Source organism: Myotis lucifugus, unplaced genomic scaffold (assembly GCF_000147115.1).
Source record: "Myotis lucifugus unplaced genomic scaffold, Myoluc2.0 scaffold_583, whole genome shotgun sequence".
NCBI lineage: Eukaryota > Metazoa > Chordata > Mammalia > Chiroptera > Vespertilionidae > Myotis > Myotis lucifugus.
The window spans coordinates 356,907-371,904 of NW_005871631.1; the positions used below are offsets into that span (position 1 = coordinate 356,907).

The 14,998-nt window shown below is 50.3% G+C and overlaps 1 protein-coding gene across 1 annotated transcript in view; it reads left to right on the forward strand.

Moving 5' to 3' along the window:
* RGL3 (ral guanine nucleotide dissociation stimulator like 3) overlaps positions 1–10,941 on the forward strand; it is a 14,878-nt gene extending 3,937 nt beyond the window's left edge. Inside the window, 16 exon segments of the mRNA XM_014446871.2 lie at positions 3,697–3,740; positions 3,742–3,840; positions 3,924–3,983; positions 3,985–4,140; positions 4,847–4,950; positions 5,042–5,126; positions 6,758–6,814; positions 6,924–7,010; positions 7,208–7,240; positions 7,322–7,443; positions 8,095–8,190; positions 8,290–8,358; positions 8,447–8,543; positions 9,180–9,302; positions 9,389–9,503; positions 10,476–10,941. Coding sequence (XP_014302357.2) covers positions 3,697–3,740; positions 3,742–3,840; positions 3,924–3,983; positions 3,985–4,140; positions 4,847–4,950; positions 5,042–5,126; positions 6,758–6,814; positions 6,924–7,010; positions 7,208–7,240; positions 7,322–7,443; positions 8,095–8,190; positions 8,290–8,358; positions 8,447–8,543; positions 9,180–9,302; positions 9,389–9,503; positions 10,476–10,600 — 1,472 coding nt within the window. The 3' untranslated portion in view covers positions 10,601–10,941.
* The last annotated feature ends 4,057 nt before the right edge of the window (positions 10,942–14,998 follow it).

Sequence of the window (14,998 nt, forward strand, 5' to 3'; positions counted from 1 at the left end):
TATGGATTTCAGGAGAGGAAGAGGAGAGAGGGAGAGAGATAGAAACATCAATGATGAGAGAGAATCATTGATCGGCTGCCTCCTGCCTGCCCATTACTGGGAATCAAGCCTGAAACTTGGGCATGTGTTCTTTTTTTTTTTTTAAATATATTTTTTATTGATTAAGATATTACATATTTGTCCTTATACCCACGTTACCCCCTACCCCCCCCCCGCTCATGCCCTCACCACCCCCATTGTCCATGTCCATTGGTTAGACCTATATGCTTGCATGTAAGTCCTTTGATTGATCTTTCCCCCTTACCCCCACCCTCCCCTACCTTCCCTCCAAGGCCCGACAGTCCAATCAATGCCTCTCCGTCTCTGGATCAGTCCCTGTTCATCAGTTTATGATGTTCATTATATTCCACAAATGAGTGAGATCATGTGGTATTTATCCTTCTCTGACTGGCTTATTTCACTTAGCATAATGCTCTCTAGTTCCATCCATGCTGTGGCAAATGGTAAGAGTTCCTTTTTCTTCTTCCTCTTCTTAAAGAATACCTTTCAGCATTTCATATAATGCTGGTTTGGTGGTGATGAACTCTTTTAGCTTTTTCTTATCTGTGAAGCTCTTTATCTGACCTTCAATTCTGAATGATAGCTTTGCTGGATAAAGTAATCTTGGTTGTAGGTTCTTGCTATTCATCGTTTTGAATATTTCTTACCACTCTCTTCTGGCCTGCATGGTTTCTGTTGAGAAATCAGCTGACAGTCGTATGGGTACTCCCTTGTAGGTAACTGACTTTTTTTCTCTTGCTGCTTTTAAGATTCTCTCTTTGTCTTTTGCTCTTGGCATTTTAATTATGATGTGTCTTGGTGTGGTCCTCTTTGGATTCCTTTTGTTTGGGGTTCTATGCACTTCCTGGACTTGTAAGTCTATTTCTTTCACCAGGTAGGGGAAGTTTTCTGTCATTATTTCTTCAAATAGGTTTTCAATATCTTGCTGTCTCTCATCTTCTGGTACCCCTATAATTCTGATGTTGGTACGCTTGAAGTTGTCCCAGAGGCTCCTTACACTATCTTCGTATTTTTGGATTCTTTTTTCATTTTGCTTTTCCGGTTGGGTGTTTTTTGCTTCTTCGTATTTCAAATCTTTGACTTGATTCTTGCGATCCTCTGATCTGCTGTTGGGAGTCTGTATAATATTCTTTATTTCAGTCAGTGTATGCTTAATTTCTGGTTGGTCCTTTATCACAACATCGAGAGTCTCACTAGATTTCTTGAGGATCTCACTACATTTATCGGCGGTTTCCATAAAATTCTTGAAAAATCTTAGAAACATAGTTTTGAACTCTATATCCAGTCATTTGCTTTCCTCCATTTCTGTCATTTGTGACCTGTTTCTTTGTCTTCGCATTTTGTCTGCTTCCCTCTGTACTTTACTTTCATAGCTCCTCTGAGTCTGTGTGTTCTTCTCTTTCCTTCTGGTTGTAGAATTTCCACTCAGCCAGCCTTCCTGTGGTTCTGGATGATGACCGTTCTGTCTTTTAGTTGTATTTTTGAAGTTGTTGTCGGAGGCAGCAATTTCCAGGTGTTTACCTATGCCGCCATCTTGGTTTCTCCTGGGCATGTGTTCTTGACTGGAATCGATCCTGGGACCCTTCAGTCCACAAGCCAATGCTCTATCCACTGAACCAAACCGGCTAGGGCCCAATGCCACTTAAAAAAAAAATGTAGCCCGGCCAGAGTGAGCCGGAAACCCAGGCATGTGCCCTGACCAGAAATCAAAACATGACCTCCTGGTTCATAAGTCGACGCTCAACCACTGAGCCACGCCAGTCAGGCCCAATGCCACTTTTTTAAAAAATATATATTTTGTTGATTTTTTTACAGAGAGGAGGGGAGAGGGATAGAGAGTTAGGAACATCACAGAGAGAAACATCGATCAGCTGCCTCCTGCACACCTCCTACTGGGGATGTGCCCGCAACCAAGGTACATGCCCTTGTCCAGAATCGAACCTGGGACCCTTTAGTCCACAGGCCGATGCTCTATCTACTGAGCCAAACCAGTTAGGGCCCAATGCCACTCTTTAAACTAATATTTTGCAATGCCACCTGTCCTCATTTGAAATGAAAGACAAGTAAGCAGACTCATTCAGATAATCTTAAAATAATAATATGATGTTGTAACTGTAATACCAAGGAAAAAGGAAACAAAAGCAATTTACACAAGGAACTATGCTCATTGCTGTGCTGGTGCTTAGCCATGCCTCACTAGAAGACATGGTGGAATTTTGTCGGTCGTAAGATCATGGTGAATGTGAGGCATGAGGCACAAACACCTACTAATGCGGGAGAGTGCACTGGCCACACGGACGCAGTAGCATAGATGTTAGTGACATCATTTCCCAAAATGCTGAGCAACACTTGCAATTTCCAAACAAAACAAAGTTAGGGCTTTCACAGTCCTTGCATTCCTGGAGCCAAAATAATTAGTGTTTATGAGCAAGATAGTTGGGTGCAAGGTGCAGATTACTGTAAACAGGGTTTTCAAGGACACACATGAACAAAAAGAAAAAGTAGAATAGACGAAAAAGAAAAACAAGCAAAAGAAACAAGGACAACAATGCCTTGGAGGGACATTTGGAGGCTGGGTGGCACAGTTCTCCACATGCAGCGGGAGTCCAGCTCCTAAGGTGTCCCCTGTACTTTACAGCAGCCTGGTATGCATGGTCTCATTTGGTTTTTTAAAAAAGAAATGTGGGAGTTTTATTGATTTTTTACAGAGAGGAAGAGAGAGAGATAGAGAGTTAGAAACATCGATGAGAGAGAAACATCGATCAGCTGCCTCCTGCACACCTCCCACTGGGGATGTGCCTGCAACCCAGGTACATGCCCTTGACCGGAATCGAACCTGGGACCTTTCAGTCCGCAGTCCGACGCTCTATCCACTGAGCCAAACCGGTTTCGGCTCATTTGGTTTTTTAAAAAAGAAATGTGGGAGGGGGGATCAAATAAAAAGGAATGCAGATGAAGAAAAGAAAGCGCAGAGAAGTTTAAAGGCTTGTTTTAGTTCCCATGGCAAGCCCAGTGGACAAGTTTGAATTTGAACTTGGCATTTTCTGACAATAACCTTCCCCAACCACAAAGTTATACCATCTCTCACCAAAAGAAAAGGGCAAACCCAGCTGGTGTGAGCTTCAACCTATGAAGCAGGAGGTCATGGTTGGGGTCCTGGTCAGGGCACATGCCCAGGTTGAGGGCTCAGCCCCAGTGTGGGGCCTGCAGAAGGCAGCCGATCAATGATTCTCTCCTCCCTTCCTCTCTGAAAGATATATATATATATATATATATATGATTTTTTCTTAATAAAGTCACAAAGCTCTATTTTCTACGTTAGTCTTTGAGCACCTGGCTTCAACTCCCTGCCCTGTCATTTACCGAACTGACTTGAGGCAAATTGCTCCTCCCCGCCCCAGGAGGTGGTTATAGGTAGTGCCGGGCTCACTAGTGAGTGTGCTAAATACCGGGTTAAACCACACTCCGTGCTCAGTGAACGTTACTGTTGCTTTAAGTCCTTACCGACATTCAGGGGGGTCTCCATTTCCCAGGTGAGGACAGTGAGGCCCAGAAACGCTTAGGGACTTGCCCTGGGCCCCACAGCCAGTCCTGCATCCACCCTGGGGAGTTTCACCCCCTCTAATGTTCCCTTAGGGCCCCCTGGGACTGCCCGGACCCCCAGCCCAGACTCCCCCGAAGGCTCCTTTGGAAGAGGAGGAAGGGCTGGCGCAGGAAGGCCCTGAGCTCCTGGACTTCAGTGTCGACCAAGTGGCTGAGCAGCTGACGCTGATGGACGTGGTGAGGGTGCAGGAGGGCGCCGTGGGGGTGGGGAGGAGGGGCAGGTCCGGCTGAGCACAGATCCTACCCCCACCCCCTTTCAGGAACTCTTCTCCCGCGTGCGGCCCTGCGAGTGCCTGGGCTCCGTGTGGTCCCAACGGGACCCGGCCAGGGGCCGCCGGCATCGCCCCAACTGTGCGCGCCACCGTGACCCAGTTCAACCTGGTGACCGGCTGCGTGCTGGGCTCTGTGCTCGGGGCGCCGGGCCTGGCTGCCCCGCAGCGGGCGCAGCGGCTGGAAAAGTGGATCCGCATTGCCCAGGTGCCTGTTCGGGGGCGGGGCCCAGGTACCTAGAGAGGCTGGCGTGGGCGGAAGGCGCAAGACGGGGGTCTGGGGGTGTGGACAGCATTAGGCTGGAAGGTGCCAAGGGAAAAGCCGAGGACAAGGCTGTGCCCGGCGGGGGCCGGGGACGCCGAGGAGCGGGGTAGGCCTTAGGATAAGAGGATGGGATGGGTGTGATCGGGCGGGTACGGGACTGGAGGAGGGACCAAAGCCCAGAGAAGGGGGCCGGGGTCCCGGTAAAGACTAGGTAGGGGCGGGGCAGGAACCTCTGGTCAGAGAGGAAGAGACAGAAATGCGGGCCCTGGAGAGAGGGAGGGCGCGTGGCCAGAAGAGGGAGTGGAAAGGTTGGACCTGGCCTGAGACTTGGGTTCCGAGAGGAGGGGTCTGGGTTCCGGAGAGAAGCCGCGGGCGCCTCTAGTGCCCACAGAGAAGTTACTGTCGGAGACAGAAGCCAAGGTCAGAGGTAGGGGCTGCGGGGGGAGGGGCCGGGCAGCAGGTGGGGAGAGGGAGGGACTCCGGAGCGGGAGACGGTCCTGCTGGTAGCCTGTCCGATGTGTGCCAGTCGATGTGGGCCAGTCGTAGAGGTCAGACCTGGGGTGAGAAGTGAGGAGACCATCAGAGCCGGATTATAGCTGGTCAGGCTTGGGGTCTGAGCGCCCCTCCCCCTGCTCCCCCCCCTCCCCAGCGCTGCAGGGAACTGCGGAACTTCTCCTCCCTGCGCGCCATCCTGTCCGCCCTGCAGTCGAACCCCATATATCGGCTCAAGAGCAGCTGGGGCGCTGTGAGCAGGTGAGCAAGGATGGGGAGAGAAGCTGGGGCGAGACCTCCCTACCCACCCAGCCCTGACCCTCCCGCCCTGACCCTCTCCTGTCCCCCCCAGGGAACCGTTATCCACGTTCAGGAAACTTTCGCAGATTTTCTCGGACGAGAACAACCATCTCAGCAGCAGAGAGATTCTTTCCCAGGTACAGAGGCCCGGCCCAGGACCTGGGGCGGGCAAGGCACAGGCTGTCCTTGTCCTAAGGTTCAGCGTCCTTCCCTGCACCCCAGAAATGACCTTGTCCTTGTATGTGGGCAGCCTGAGTTTTTACTGCCTCTGCTGCCCTCATGATAGTTCACACTCGCTAACCGCCTTATTTATTCATTCAACAAATACCAGAAGTTACAAGGAAAAGGTCACTCAAGGCTAGAGTCACAGCGAAGAGTGAAAAAAAAAGTTGACTTTAATAAGCAAAACTAGCAAACATGTGCCCACAGATCAGACTTACTGTAGGCAAGATCGAGGTCCTAAATGCAGTTAGGGTGTTAGGCTGAGTCCAGAGAAGATGGGGCAGTCCTCACATTCACCTCCTGCAGGTCCCTACCCAGATGTTCCCTCGAGGTGCCCTCCCTGTGCCCCCCACATCTCATTCTTTTTTTTAAAAGAATATATTTTTGTTGATTTCCAAGAGAAAGGGAGCAGGAGAGAGAGATAGAAACATCAATGATGAGAGAGAAAATCATCAGTTGGCTGCCTCCTGCAGGCCCCTCACTGGGGATCAAGCCCCCAACCCGGGCATGTGCCCTGACCAGGAATTGAACTGTAACCTCCTGGTTCATAGGTCGCTGCTCAACCATTGAGCCATGGGCTGGGCTCTATTGTTCTTTTCTTATCTCTGAGTATCCTTAATTACATGTTAAGTTTGGTTGTTGCTCTCTCTTCCTCCCTGATGTCTGCTCCATGAGGCGTGTTTTTGTGTTTTACTCACTACTGCTTCCCCAGGAGCCAGAGCAGTGCCTGGCCCAGAGCAGGCTCTCAATTAATATCTGTGAGTGAATGAATATCTCAAGGAACAAGGAGCTCTGCGTTAAGCACCTACTGTGTACCAGGCACTATGCCAGGAGGCTTGGACAGGAACCAGAGAGACACAGTTCCTGCCCTGGGGGGGGGGGGGGGGGGGGGGGCGGGGATCAGGCCCCAGACAGGGGAGACACACAGGGCAATGATAGCTGCCCCTGCAATGATATAATTAACCAGGCAGAACGATGCCACGAAGGCAAGTTCAGGGCATTCCCAGGGGATTGCCTGAGGGCCTGGTCCCTCAGACCTGGGACGAAGATTCTCACCTGTGCGGAGGCTGTCCCTGGGGGCCCTGGCACCCACAAGCCCCACCTCCAGTCATCCTCAGTGGGACCTACCCCCTGCCACTGATCTGCTCCCTTCCTCCCTCCCCCTGTTCACTTTCCTTGGAGCGTGACCTTTGCAACTGGTTTGTAATTGCTAAAAGCAAAATGGGCCCGGCCTGCATGGCTCAGTGGTTGAGCATCTACCTATAAGCCAGGAGGTCACGGTTCAATTCCAGGTCAGGGCATATGCCAGGGTTGTGGGCTTGATCACCAGTGTGGGGCATGTAGGAGGCAGCCGATCAATGATTCTTGATGTTTCTCTCTCTCTCTCCCTCTGTCTCCCCCGTCCTCGTCCTCTTTGAAATTAATAAACATATATTTAAAAATAAATAAATAAAAATAAAAGCAAAATGGGTGTGTATTGAGGCTTCTTCCCTGAAGGAGAGGTCGGAGAGACCCCAGATCTGCTCAGTTCTTCTCCTGCCCACAGGAGGAGGCCACTGAGGGACCCCAAGAGGAGAATACGCCCCCAGGGAGCCTGCCTTCAGTGAGTGGTGGTAGTTTGGGGTGGGGGACGGGCGGGACCCTCATGGAAGGGGATGGAGCGTGATGGGGTCTGTGATGGTGGAGAGTGACTGGAGTTCTGGGGGCCACAGAAACTGCCCCCAGGCCCGGTTCCCTACCTTGGCACCTTTCTCACGGACCTGGTTATGCTGGACACAGCCCTGCCGGACATGCTCGAGGTCTGACTCCTGACCCTTGACCCCAGTACCACTTGCCCTCAGCACAGTGGCCTCCTGACATCCCACCTTTGACCCTGCCTGCAAACCCCACCCCAGCTCCCTTAGTGCAGTAGGGCTCCTGGCATCCCAACCCCTGACCTTGACCCTCCATCAATCCTAATCCTGGAGACTCCAATTCAGACAAAGTTTTCCCCCAGGGGGATCTCATCAACTTTGAGAAGAGGAGGAAGGTGAGTGGGCGCTGGGGTGGGTGTGGGAGGGGCCAGGGTGGGGTCAGGGCAGGGATGAGGTCTCAGAAACCATACCCTCAGGAGTGGGAGATCCTGGCCCGAATCCAGCAGTTGCAGAAGCGCTGTCGGAGCTACTGCCTGAGCCCCTGCCCGCCCATCCTGGCTGCCTTGCGAGCCCAGCGCCAGCTCAGTGAGGAGCAGAGGTGACCACCCTGAGGCCTGGCCCAGCCCCGCCTCGACTGACCCTGATTTGCTTACCTTGTACACCTCTCCAAATCCTTCTAAGGCCACCCCCTTCCTGAGCCTTGACCCCCAACCTGTGTCCTTGCATTATCTACAGCCCAATCGAGGGCCCCAAATGACCTCCAACCTTAAATTTGACTCTATCTGACTTTCTGACTTCAACTCAACCATCCCTTCTGTTTTCTTCCCATCTCTGACCCTATCTGACCCGCGATCCCATTCATGACCCCCATCTGACTCCAAGCCCAATCACTGACCCCCAATTTTGAGTAATTGACTCCAACTTTGACGTATATTTGACCGTCCAACTCAACTATCCCAGTTATTTCCTTCATTCTGGGGAATCCATGACTCCAGTGATTACCCAACCTTGAATTCTATTCTTGACCCAATTGACTCCTCAGTCCCATCTGTGAATCCCTGTGTGACCTGCCAGCCAAGCCATCCCATCTCATTCCTAATAAGACCCAGTTTCTTTATGACCCTATTTACTACTCTGACCCTGGTATTTGGTGCTCAGTACTTGGCTGTTCCCCACAATGTCCAAACCCAGCTCCCAACTGATTCTAACTCTCGTCTCCCAATGCCCCCATCTGCACCTTGACCCTCAGCTACCGTGTCTCCCGTGTCATTGAACCACCAGCCGCCTCCTGTCCCAGCTCCCCACGTGTGCGGCGACGAATCAGCCTCACCAAGCGTCTCAGTGCGTGAGTCTTGGGAATGTGGGTGGGGTGATATGGGCAGAGACAGGGGGCTGCTTCTGGCTCTGAGTTTGGCCTTATCCTCATCCCCTGTCCCATCCTCAGGAAGCTGTCCAGAGAGAGAGGCTCCTCTCCTGGTGGGAGTCCTGGGGACCCCTCATCCCCCACCTCCAGGTGAGCATCCTGTTTAGTGAAGGAACTGGAGATGGCAGGGTCAGAGGTCAGGGTAGCCACACCACCTCAGGCTCTGTGTCTCTCCCAGTCTGTCCCCAGGGTCTCCCCCATCCAGTCCTAGAATGAGGGACCCTCCTCCTGGAAGTCCCCCAGCCTCTCCAGGGCCCCAAGGCCCCAGCACCAAGGTACCAGGACTGCCTGTGTGTGCATTTGGGACTGTGGGCACCCAGGGCTGTGTGTGTGTGTGTGTGTGTGTGTGTGTGTGTGTGTGTGATTTGAGGCCAGGCATGTACATAGGAGATTGAACTCATGCTTGGCTCAGCCCTGGGGGTGTCTGTCCAAGGGACCATGTACATTTTCATGGCCCTGATTGAGAAATTGTCCCTCCGTCTGGCTTGTGCTCAGATCTGGACCTGTGTGTCTGCTCGCCCATGATGCAATCCCACATTTTGCTAGAATTGGTGTGTCTCCAGGAAATGTGGGTATGAATATCCACCATATCCACAGGCCCATGTGCTGGCTGTTCATGGATATGCACTTATATGTGTGCAGCAACTGTGAGCATATGTATGTGCTTTCTGTTCTGTGTACATAGGATATTTTGTGTGTGAACATGGGTGTGTGTTTATCAATCATGTAAATGTGTGGAACAGGAAATGAAGGTCTGTATGTGATGGGATTGCACAGATGTGGACTTGTGTGTATGTGCCCTAATTGTGTGTCCCTGGCTTTGGGTGTGTAGGGGCATGTGTTGAATGCATTAATAAGGAAGGGGCCTAATGCTCTCCCACTGCTCAGCTCCCATCCCCCACTGCTTACAGCTGCCCCTGGCCTTGACCCTGAGCTGTCCTGGAATCTCCCACGTGGGGCAGCAGGGCTCAGAGGCCCGGGTCATCCGAGTCAGCATCGACAATGATCATGGGAACCTGTATCGGAGCATTCTGGTGAGGAACGGGGCGGGACCTGCTGAGGGCAGCCCTGCCCTTGGGGCTCGGACTGTCACCTCTGACCTCCCGCTTCCTTTTCCCAGCTCACGAGTCAGGACAAGGCCCCCAGTGTGGTGCAGAGAGCCTTGCAGAAGCACAATGTGGCCCAGTTCTGGGCCCGTGACTACCAGCTCTTCCAGGTCCTTCCTGGGGAAAAGGGTGAGCAGGGACAGCGTGGAGCCTTGGTTGGGGGGCAGCTGGGAGATGGCCCTAACAGGGCCAGGAGGTGGTACAGGCACAGGGCAGGGATAAGATGAAACAGAGTGGGGGTAAGAGGCAGTAAAATATTTGTTCCTCAATTATATGAGTCATGTGGTTATCCTGGCAAGGCAAGAGGGCACCTGGGATTATGGGGAAATGAGACTGCCCAGGGTTAGACAAGAGGGACTGTAGAAGCTTGTCTGGGCTTAAATGTATCGGATCACGAGGTTGCTCAGGCTTAACTTGGTGGGGTGCAAGACTGAAGGGGCTCTGGGCTTTAAATTGAGGGGAAATGAGTTTGTCCAGGCTCAGCCTGGGGAATCTGAAGGTGTCTGAACTTGGCACAGGAGAAGGCCAAAAGGTATTGAAATTCAGGGTAGGGGAGCGTGAGATTGTTCAGTGTAGGAGGTTTATTCAATTTTTGCAAGGGAGAGTCAAGAGGTTGCTATATTAAAGGACACGACATGAAGTAGGCCGGACATTAGGAAGGAAGGAATATATGAGGCTCAGGTGTCAAGGGCCATAGGTTGTGCAGGCTGGAAGTAGGAAGTCAGAGTTATCCAAGTTCATGGTAATAGCAGCATGAACTTGGCTGGGAATCGGCTATGAGGAGAGGGTGGGGTAGGAAGGAAGTTGTTTGGGATGGGTGGCCTGAGTTTGCCCAAGCTTGCAGTACAGGTTGTCTAGACTCCGGGGGAAGTGGCGGGAAGTTGCCCAGGTTTGGGTGGGGAGGAGACATGATGTTGTGCAGGCTTTGAGTGGGAAGTGGTCCAGGTTCCCAATGAGAGGAGAATGAGGTTGGCTTAGCACTGGCTGAAGGGACCCAAGGTTGTTCAGCCTCAGGGTGAATGGCAGAAGGTTACCTAGGTCCCTTGTGGGGGAAGTATGCGGTTGTACGGACGTTTCATGATTGTGTCCACACCTGGCCAGAGCTCCTGATTCCTGACAACGCCAATGTCTTCTATGCCATGAGTCCAGCCGCCCCTGGAGACTTCGTGCTGCGGCGGCGGAAGAAGGAGGAAGCCCAGCACACAACCTCAGTCTCCCCGACCTGAGCTGGCTCTCTCCTGCCTCCAGGACACAGGTCCCATGGGCAGCTTCTGTCACGATGGGGGCAGGAAGGGCACTCCTCTCCCAGAAAGCTCCCATTCCCCAGTAGAGCCCATTGTGCTCCATACCCTGTGGCCCCCTCCCCCCACCTTCACTGGGCCCCATCCCACTGGCCCTCTTGGCACTTGATCCCTATTCCAAAGTCTTCAGCTCACAGGGTGGCTGGTGGAGAGCTCTATTGCATACTGGGGGTCAGACCCTTCCCTAGAGAAATCTTGTAACTGTTGGAGATGCATCACAATGGACAGAAGTAGATGAAAACAGTGACCAAAGATATGAAACAGGAGTCAGTCTTCTTTGTTTGGTGCCTGTGCCTCATGTTCATTCTTCATTAAGATTAAAAAATGTAAAAGAAAAGAACCAAGAACCCTAAGGAAAGGATTGGGTGAAGCATGACCAGACACTGGGGGAGGGTGGCTATCATACACACAGGTTTCAGGACTCCCTCCCCCAACATTTTTGGGGTAACATGCTGCTTTTCTGCTGTGTGTATGGGAGATGAAGAAATGAAATTCCATTGGAATCAGAGACAAATAACATCATCACCCATGAGTCAATAGAGCTGTGAGGACAAAAGGTGGAGCTGAGTTGTCTCTCAGTACTGGGGTAGGAAGGAGAGACAGGTAGAGCCCACCCTGGCATGGCTCAGTGGTTGAGCATCAACCTATGAACCAGGAGGTCATGTTGGATTTCCCGTCAGGGCAAATGCCCGGGTTGCAGGTAGGGGACGTTGCAGGAGGCAGCCGATCAATGATTTGCTCATCATTGAAGTTTCTATTTCTCCCTCTCCTTTCCTCTCTGAAATATATATGTAATTTTTGTTTGTTTAAAGAAGAAGAAACAGGTCAAGAAGGCAGAGATGGAGTGAGCTATAGGGCCATCTACAACAGTCACAGCAAGAACAATAATATGCCCACTTATGAACTCTGCTCTGTGCTGGACAATAACTAGGGGCTTTATATTTCACTATACAGTGGGGCCTTGACTTATGAGTGTTCCGACTAACGAGTTTTTTGAGATACCAGCTGTCTCTCGGCCGATTTTTTGCATTGAGTTGATAAAGTAATTTGAGTTAACGAGCTCCTTAACGAGCTCGGTCTCGGAACGAATTAAACTCGTAAGTCAAGGCCCCACTGTATTAATGAAGATTCTTTATGTTTCAAGTGGTCAAAAATCCAATTCAAACAGGCGTATGCATAAAGGAAATTAATGGCTTGTGTAATTTAAAAAGTTCAGTGGTCCACTTCAGGTACAGTTGGATCCAGGGACTGAAAAGATGTCAGGATTTTGTTGCTGTCTCTTGGCTCCAATTTTGCTCTAAGAATGAGACTGTCTGTTGTCCCCTCAAATCCAATCACCTTCTATGATGATAGAACTAGTGATTTTTACCTGGTCACCCAGAGTAAAAACTGCCTTTCCAGTCTCCTTTGCAGCAAAATGTGATCATGTGACTAAGTCCTGGCCAATGAGATGTAAAAGGAAAGGATGTGGGCAAATGCTAGGTCCTACTCTTTTTTTTTTTTTTTAATAATTTTTTTAATATATTTTATTGATTTTTTACAGAGAGGAAGTGAGAGAGATAGAGAGTCAGAAACATCGATGAGAGAGAAACATCGATCAGCTGCCTCCTGCACATCTCCCACTGGGGATGTGCCCACAACCCAGGTACATGCCCTTGACCGGAATCGAACCTGGGACCTTTCAGTCTGCAGGCTGACGCTCTATCCACTGAGCCAAACCGGCTTCGGCAAGGTCCTACTCTTAAAGGCGTAGTCCTCCCCTTCCTCCTCTTCTGCCTCCCGCTGTGTGGAGTGGATCCTGTGGGGTCGGGTGGTCCACACCCTCTAAATAACTGAGCGACAAAAGGAAAGGAGCATGGAGCCGCCATATTGTATTGCTGCTACTTGGATTGTTGCATAAGAGAGAAATAAATGTCTATTTTACTTGAACCACTATTTGGGTTTCTATTACAGTAGCCAGAAGAACATTTTAAGTAACACAGCCCCACTCCAAGGTAGGCTCACACCTCCTGGGAGCATTGCCAGGCTTACATCCCACCATCTCCATCCTCCTATGCAAGAACAAACCCCTTTCTCCCATCAGACCCAGCAAAAGGCCCCAGCAGATGCCCATTGGACCAATTGAACCAGTAGCAGCGGTTCTCAACCTGTGGGTCATGAACAATGAAAATACATCCTGCATATCAGATATTTACATTACGATTCATAACAGTAGCAAAATTACAGTTATGAAGTAGCAACGAACATAATTTTATGGTTGGGTGTCACCACCACATGAGGAACTGTATTAAAGGGTTGCGGCATTAGGAAGGTTGAGAACCACTGGAGAGGAATGATATACTAATTAGCCAGGCCTGGGTCCTGTGCCCATCCTTTGAGCTGGCAGGGAAATTTCAAACCACAGGAGTGAAGTCTGGGAGGGCACAAAAATTGAAATTCCATTTGGGTGTTGTTACTAGGAGAAGGGAGAATTCTGGTGAATGGGCTATAAAACAATCCTTAGGGTTCTAAACATTGTCTTTGGAGAAATAATGGGGGATGCTCAGGCCCTGTCTGGGGTAAAAGAAGAGATAGAAGAATCTAAGCATCATGTAGGGTCTGTTAAAAGACAGATTACAGCTTTGGCCGGTTTGGCTCAGTGGATAGAGCATCAGTCCTCAGACAGAAGGGTCCCGAGTTCCATTTAGGTTAAGGGCATGTACCTCAGTTGGTGACTCATCATCCATGTTTCAGTCAAGGCACATGCCCGGGTTGTGGGCTCAATACCCAGTAGAAGGCGTGCAAGAGGCAGCCGATCAATGATTCTCATCATTGATATTTCTATATCTCGCTCCCTCTCCCTTCCTCCCTAAAATCAATAAAAATATATATATATTTAAAAAGGCAGATTACAGTACACAACATGCTACTCTACAGGCTTTTTAAGGAGGAGGGGTTACTATGAGTATTAAGACCTTAGTACTAATTGGATGTAAATAACAATATCTTGAACTAGCTTAAGCAAATAATAATCTATATATATAAAAGGCTAACATGCAAAGTGTCCCCACGGGAGTTCCACAGGGAGACCGGGAGTTTGATCGCTCGCTATGACGTGCGCTGACCATCAGGGGGCAGCTCGGAATGAAGGAAGGCCCCGGCTGGCAGCTGGAAGGAAGGCCCCGATTAGCCCTGATTGCCAGCCAGGCCTAGGGACCCTACCTGTGCATGAATTTCATGCACCTGGCCTCTAGTTGCTATATAATGTAACATGTCCATTTTATCTCAATAAAAATAAAATAATTGTTATTCTTATGGAGTGCTTACTATGTACCAGGCTCTGTTCTAATAATCTATCTCATTTAATCCTCATAATAACACTGTGGAGTAGGCACTATTATTTTACCCATTGTATACACGAAAAACTGGGACTAGGGAGGGTTAAACTATTCAAGGTGACATGGTAAGTGGCAAGGCTGGGGTGCGATGTGCTAGAACATGTGCACGTAACAACTGGCTGGTTAGCCTCTCAGAATCACAGTTTACGGTTTCTGTCTTTCTTACACACACAGTCCAAATCCAATTTCCTGAGGAAGAGATTCTCTGAATCATTTTGTTTTTTGAAAGTGCACAGGTAGCCCTGGTCGGTGTGGCTCAGTTGGTTGTATCTTCCCTTGCACCAAAAGGGTGCCGGTTCAATTCCAGGTCAGAGCACATGCCAGGTTGCAGGCTTGGTCCTGCAGTCCAGGTGTGTATGGGAGGCAACTGATCACCACATTGATGTTCCTCCCTCCCTCCCTCCCTATCTCCCTCTGGCCCTTTCTCTCTAAAATCAATAAAAACATTAAAAAATAAAAGTGCAGGGTACTCAGGCATAGCTCTACCCCATAACTAACAAGATCTGTATCTTTACATCTCTTAGCGGGGCTTTTCTCTAATCTTTGCTTCACAAATATTCCGCCCCTCCCCCAACAAATATTTCTTGAGCTCCTACTGTGTACCAGTCTTTGTTTTATGTGCTGGGAACACAAAAATGAACAAAACAGACGACGGAGGGCAGTGAATCAATAACAAAACATCCTACACATTAGATGATATTACCCACAGAGGATGCAAAATCTATACTAATAAAAGGGTAATATGCTAATTAGACTGGGAGACCTTCCAGGAGACCTTCCGGACAAAGCCATGGTGGCGAGGCCGAGGCAGAGGCAGTTAGGGGCAATCAGGCCAGGAGGGGAGGGCAGTTGGGGGTGAGCAGGCTGGTGGGGGGGCTGGTGGCAGGGGCCATTGGGGGCAATCAGGCTGTGGGGGGGCAGTTGGGGTGAGCAGGCTGGCAGGGGG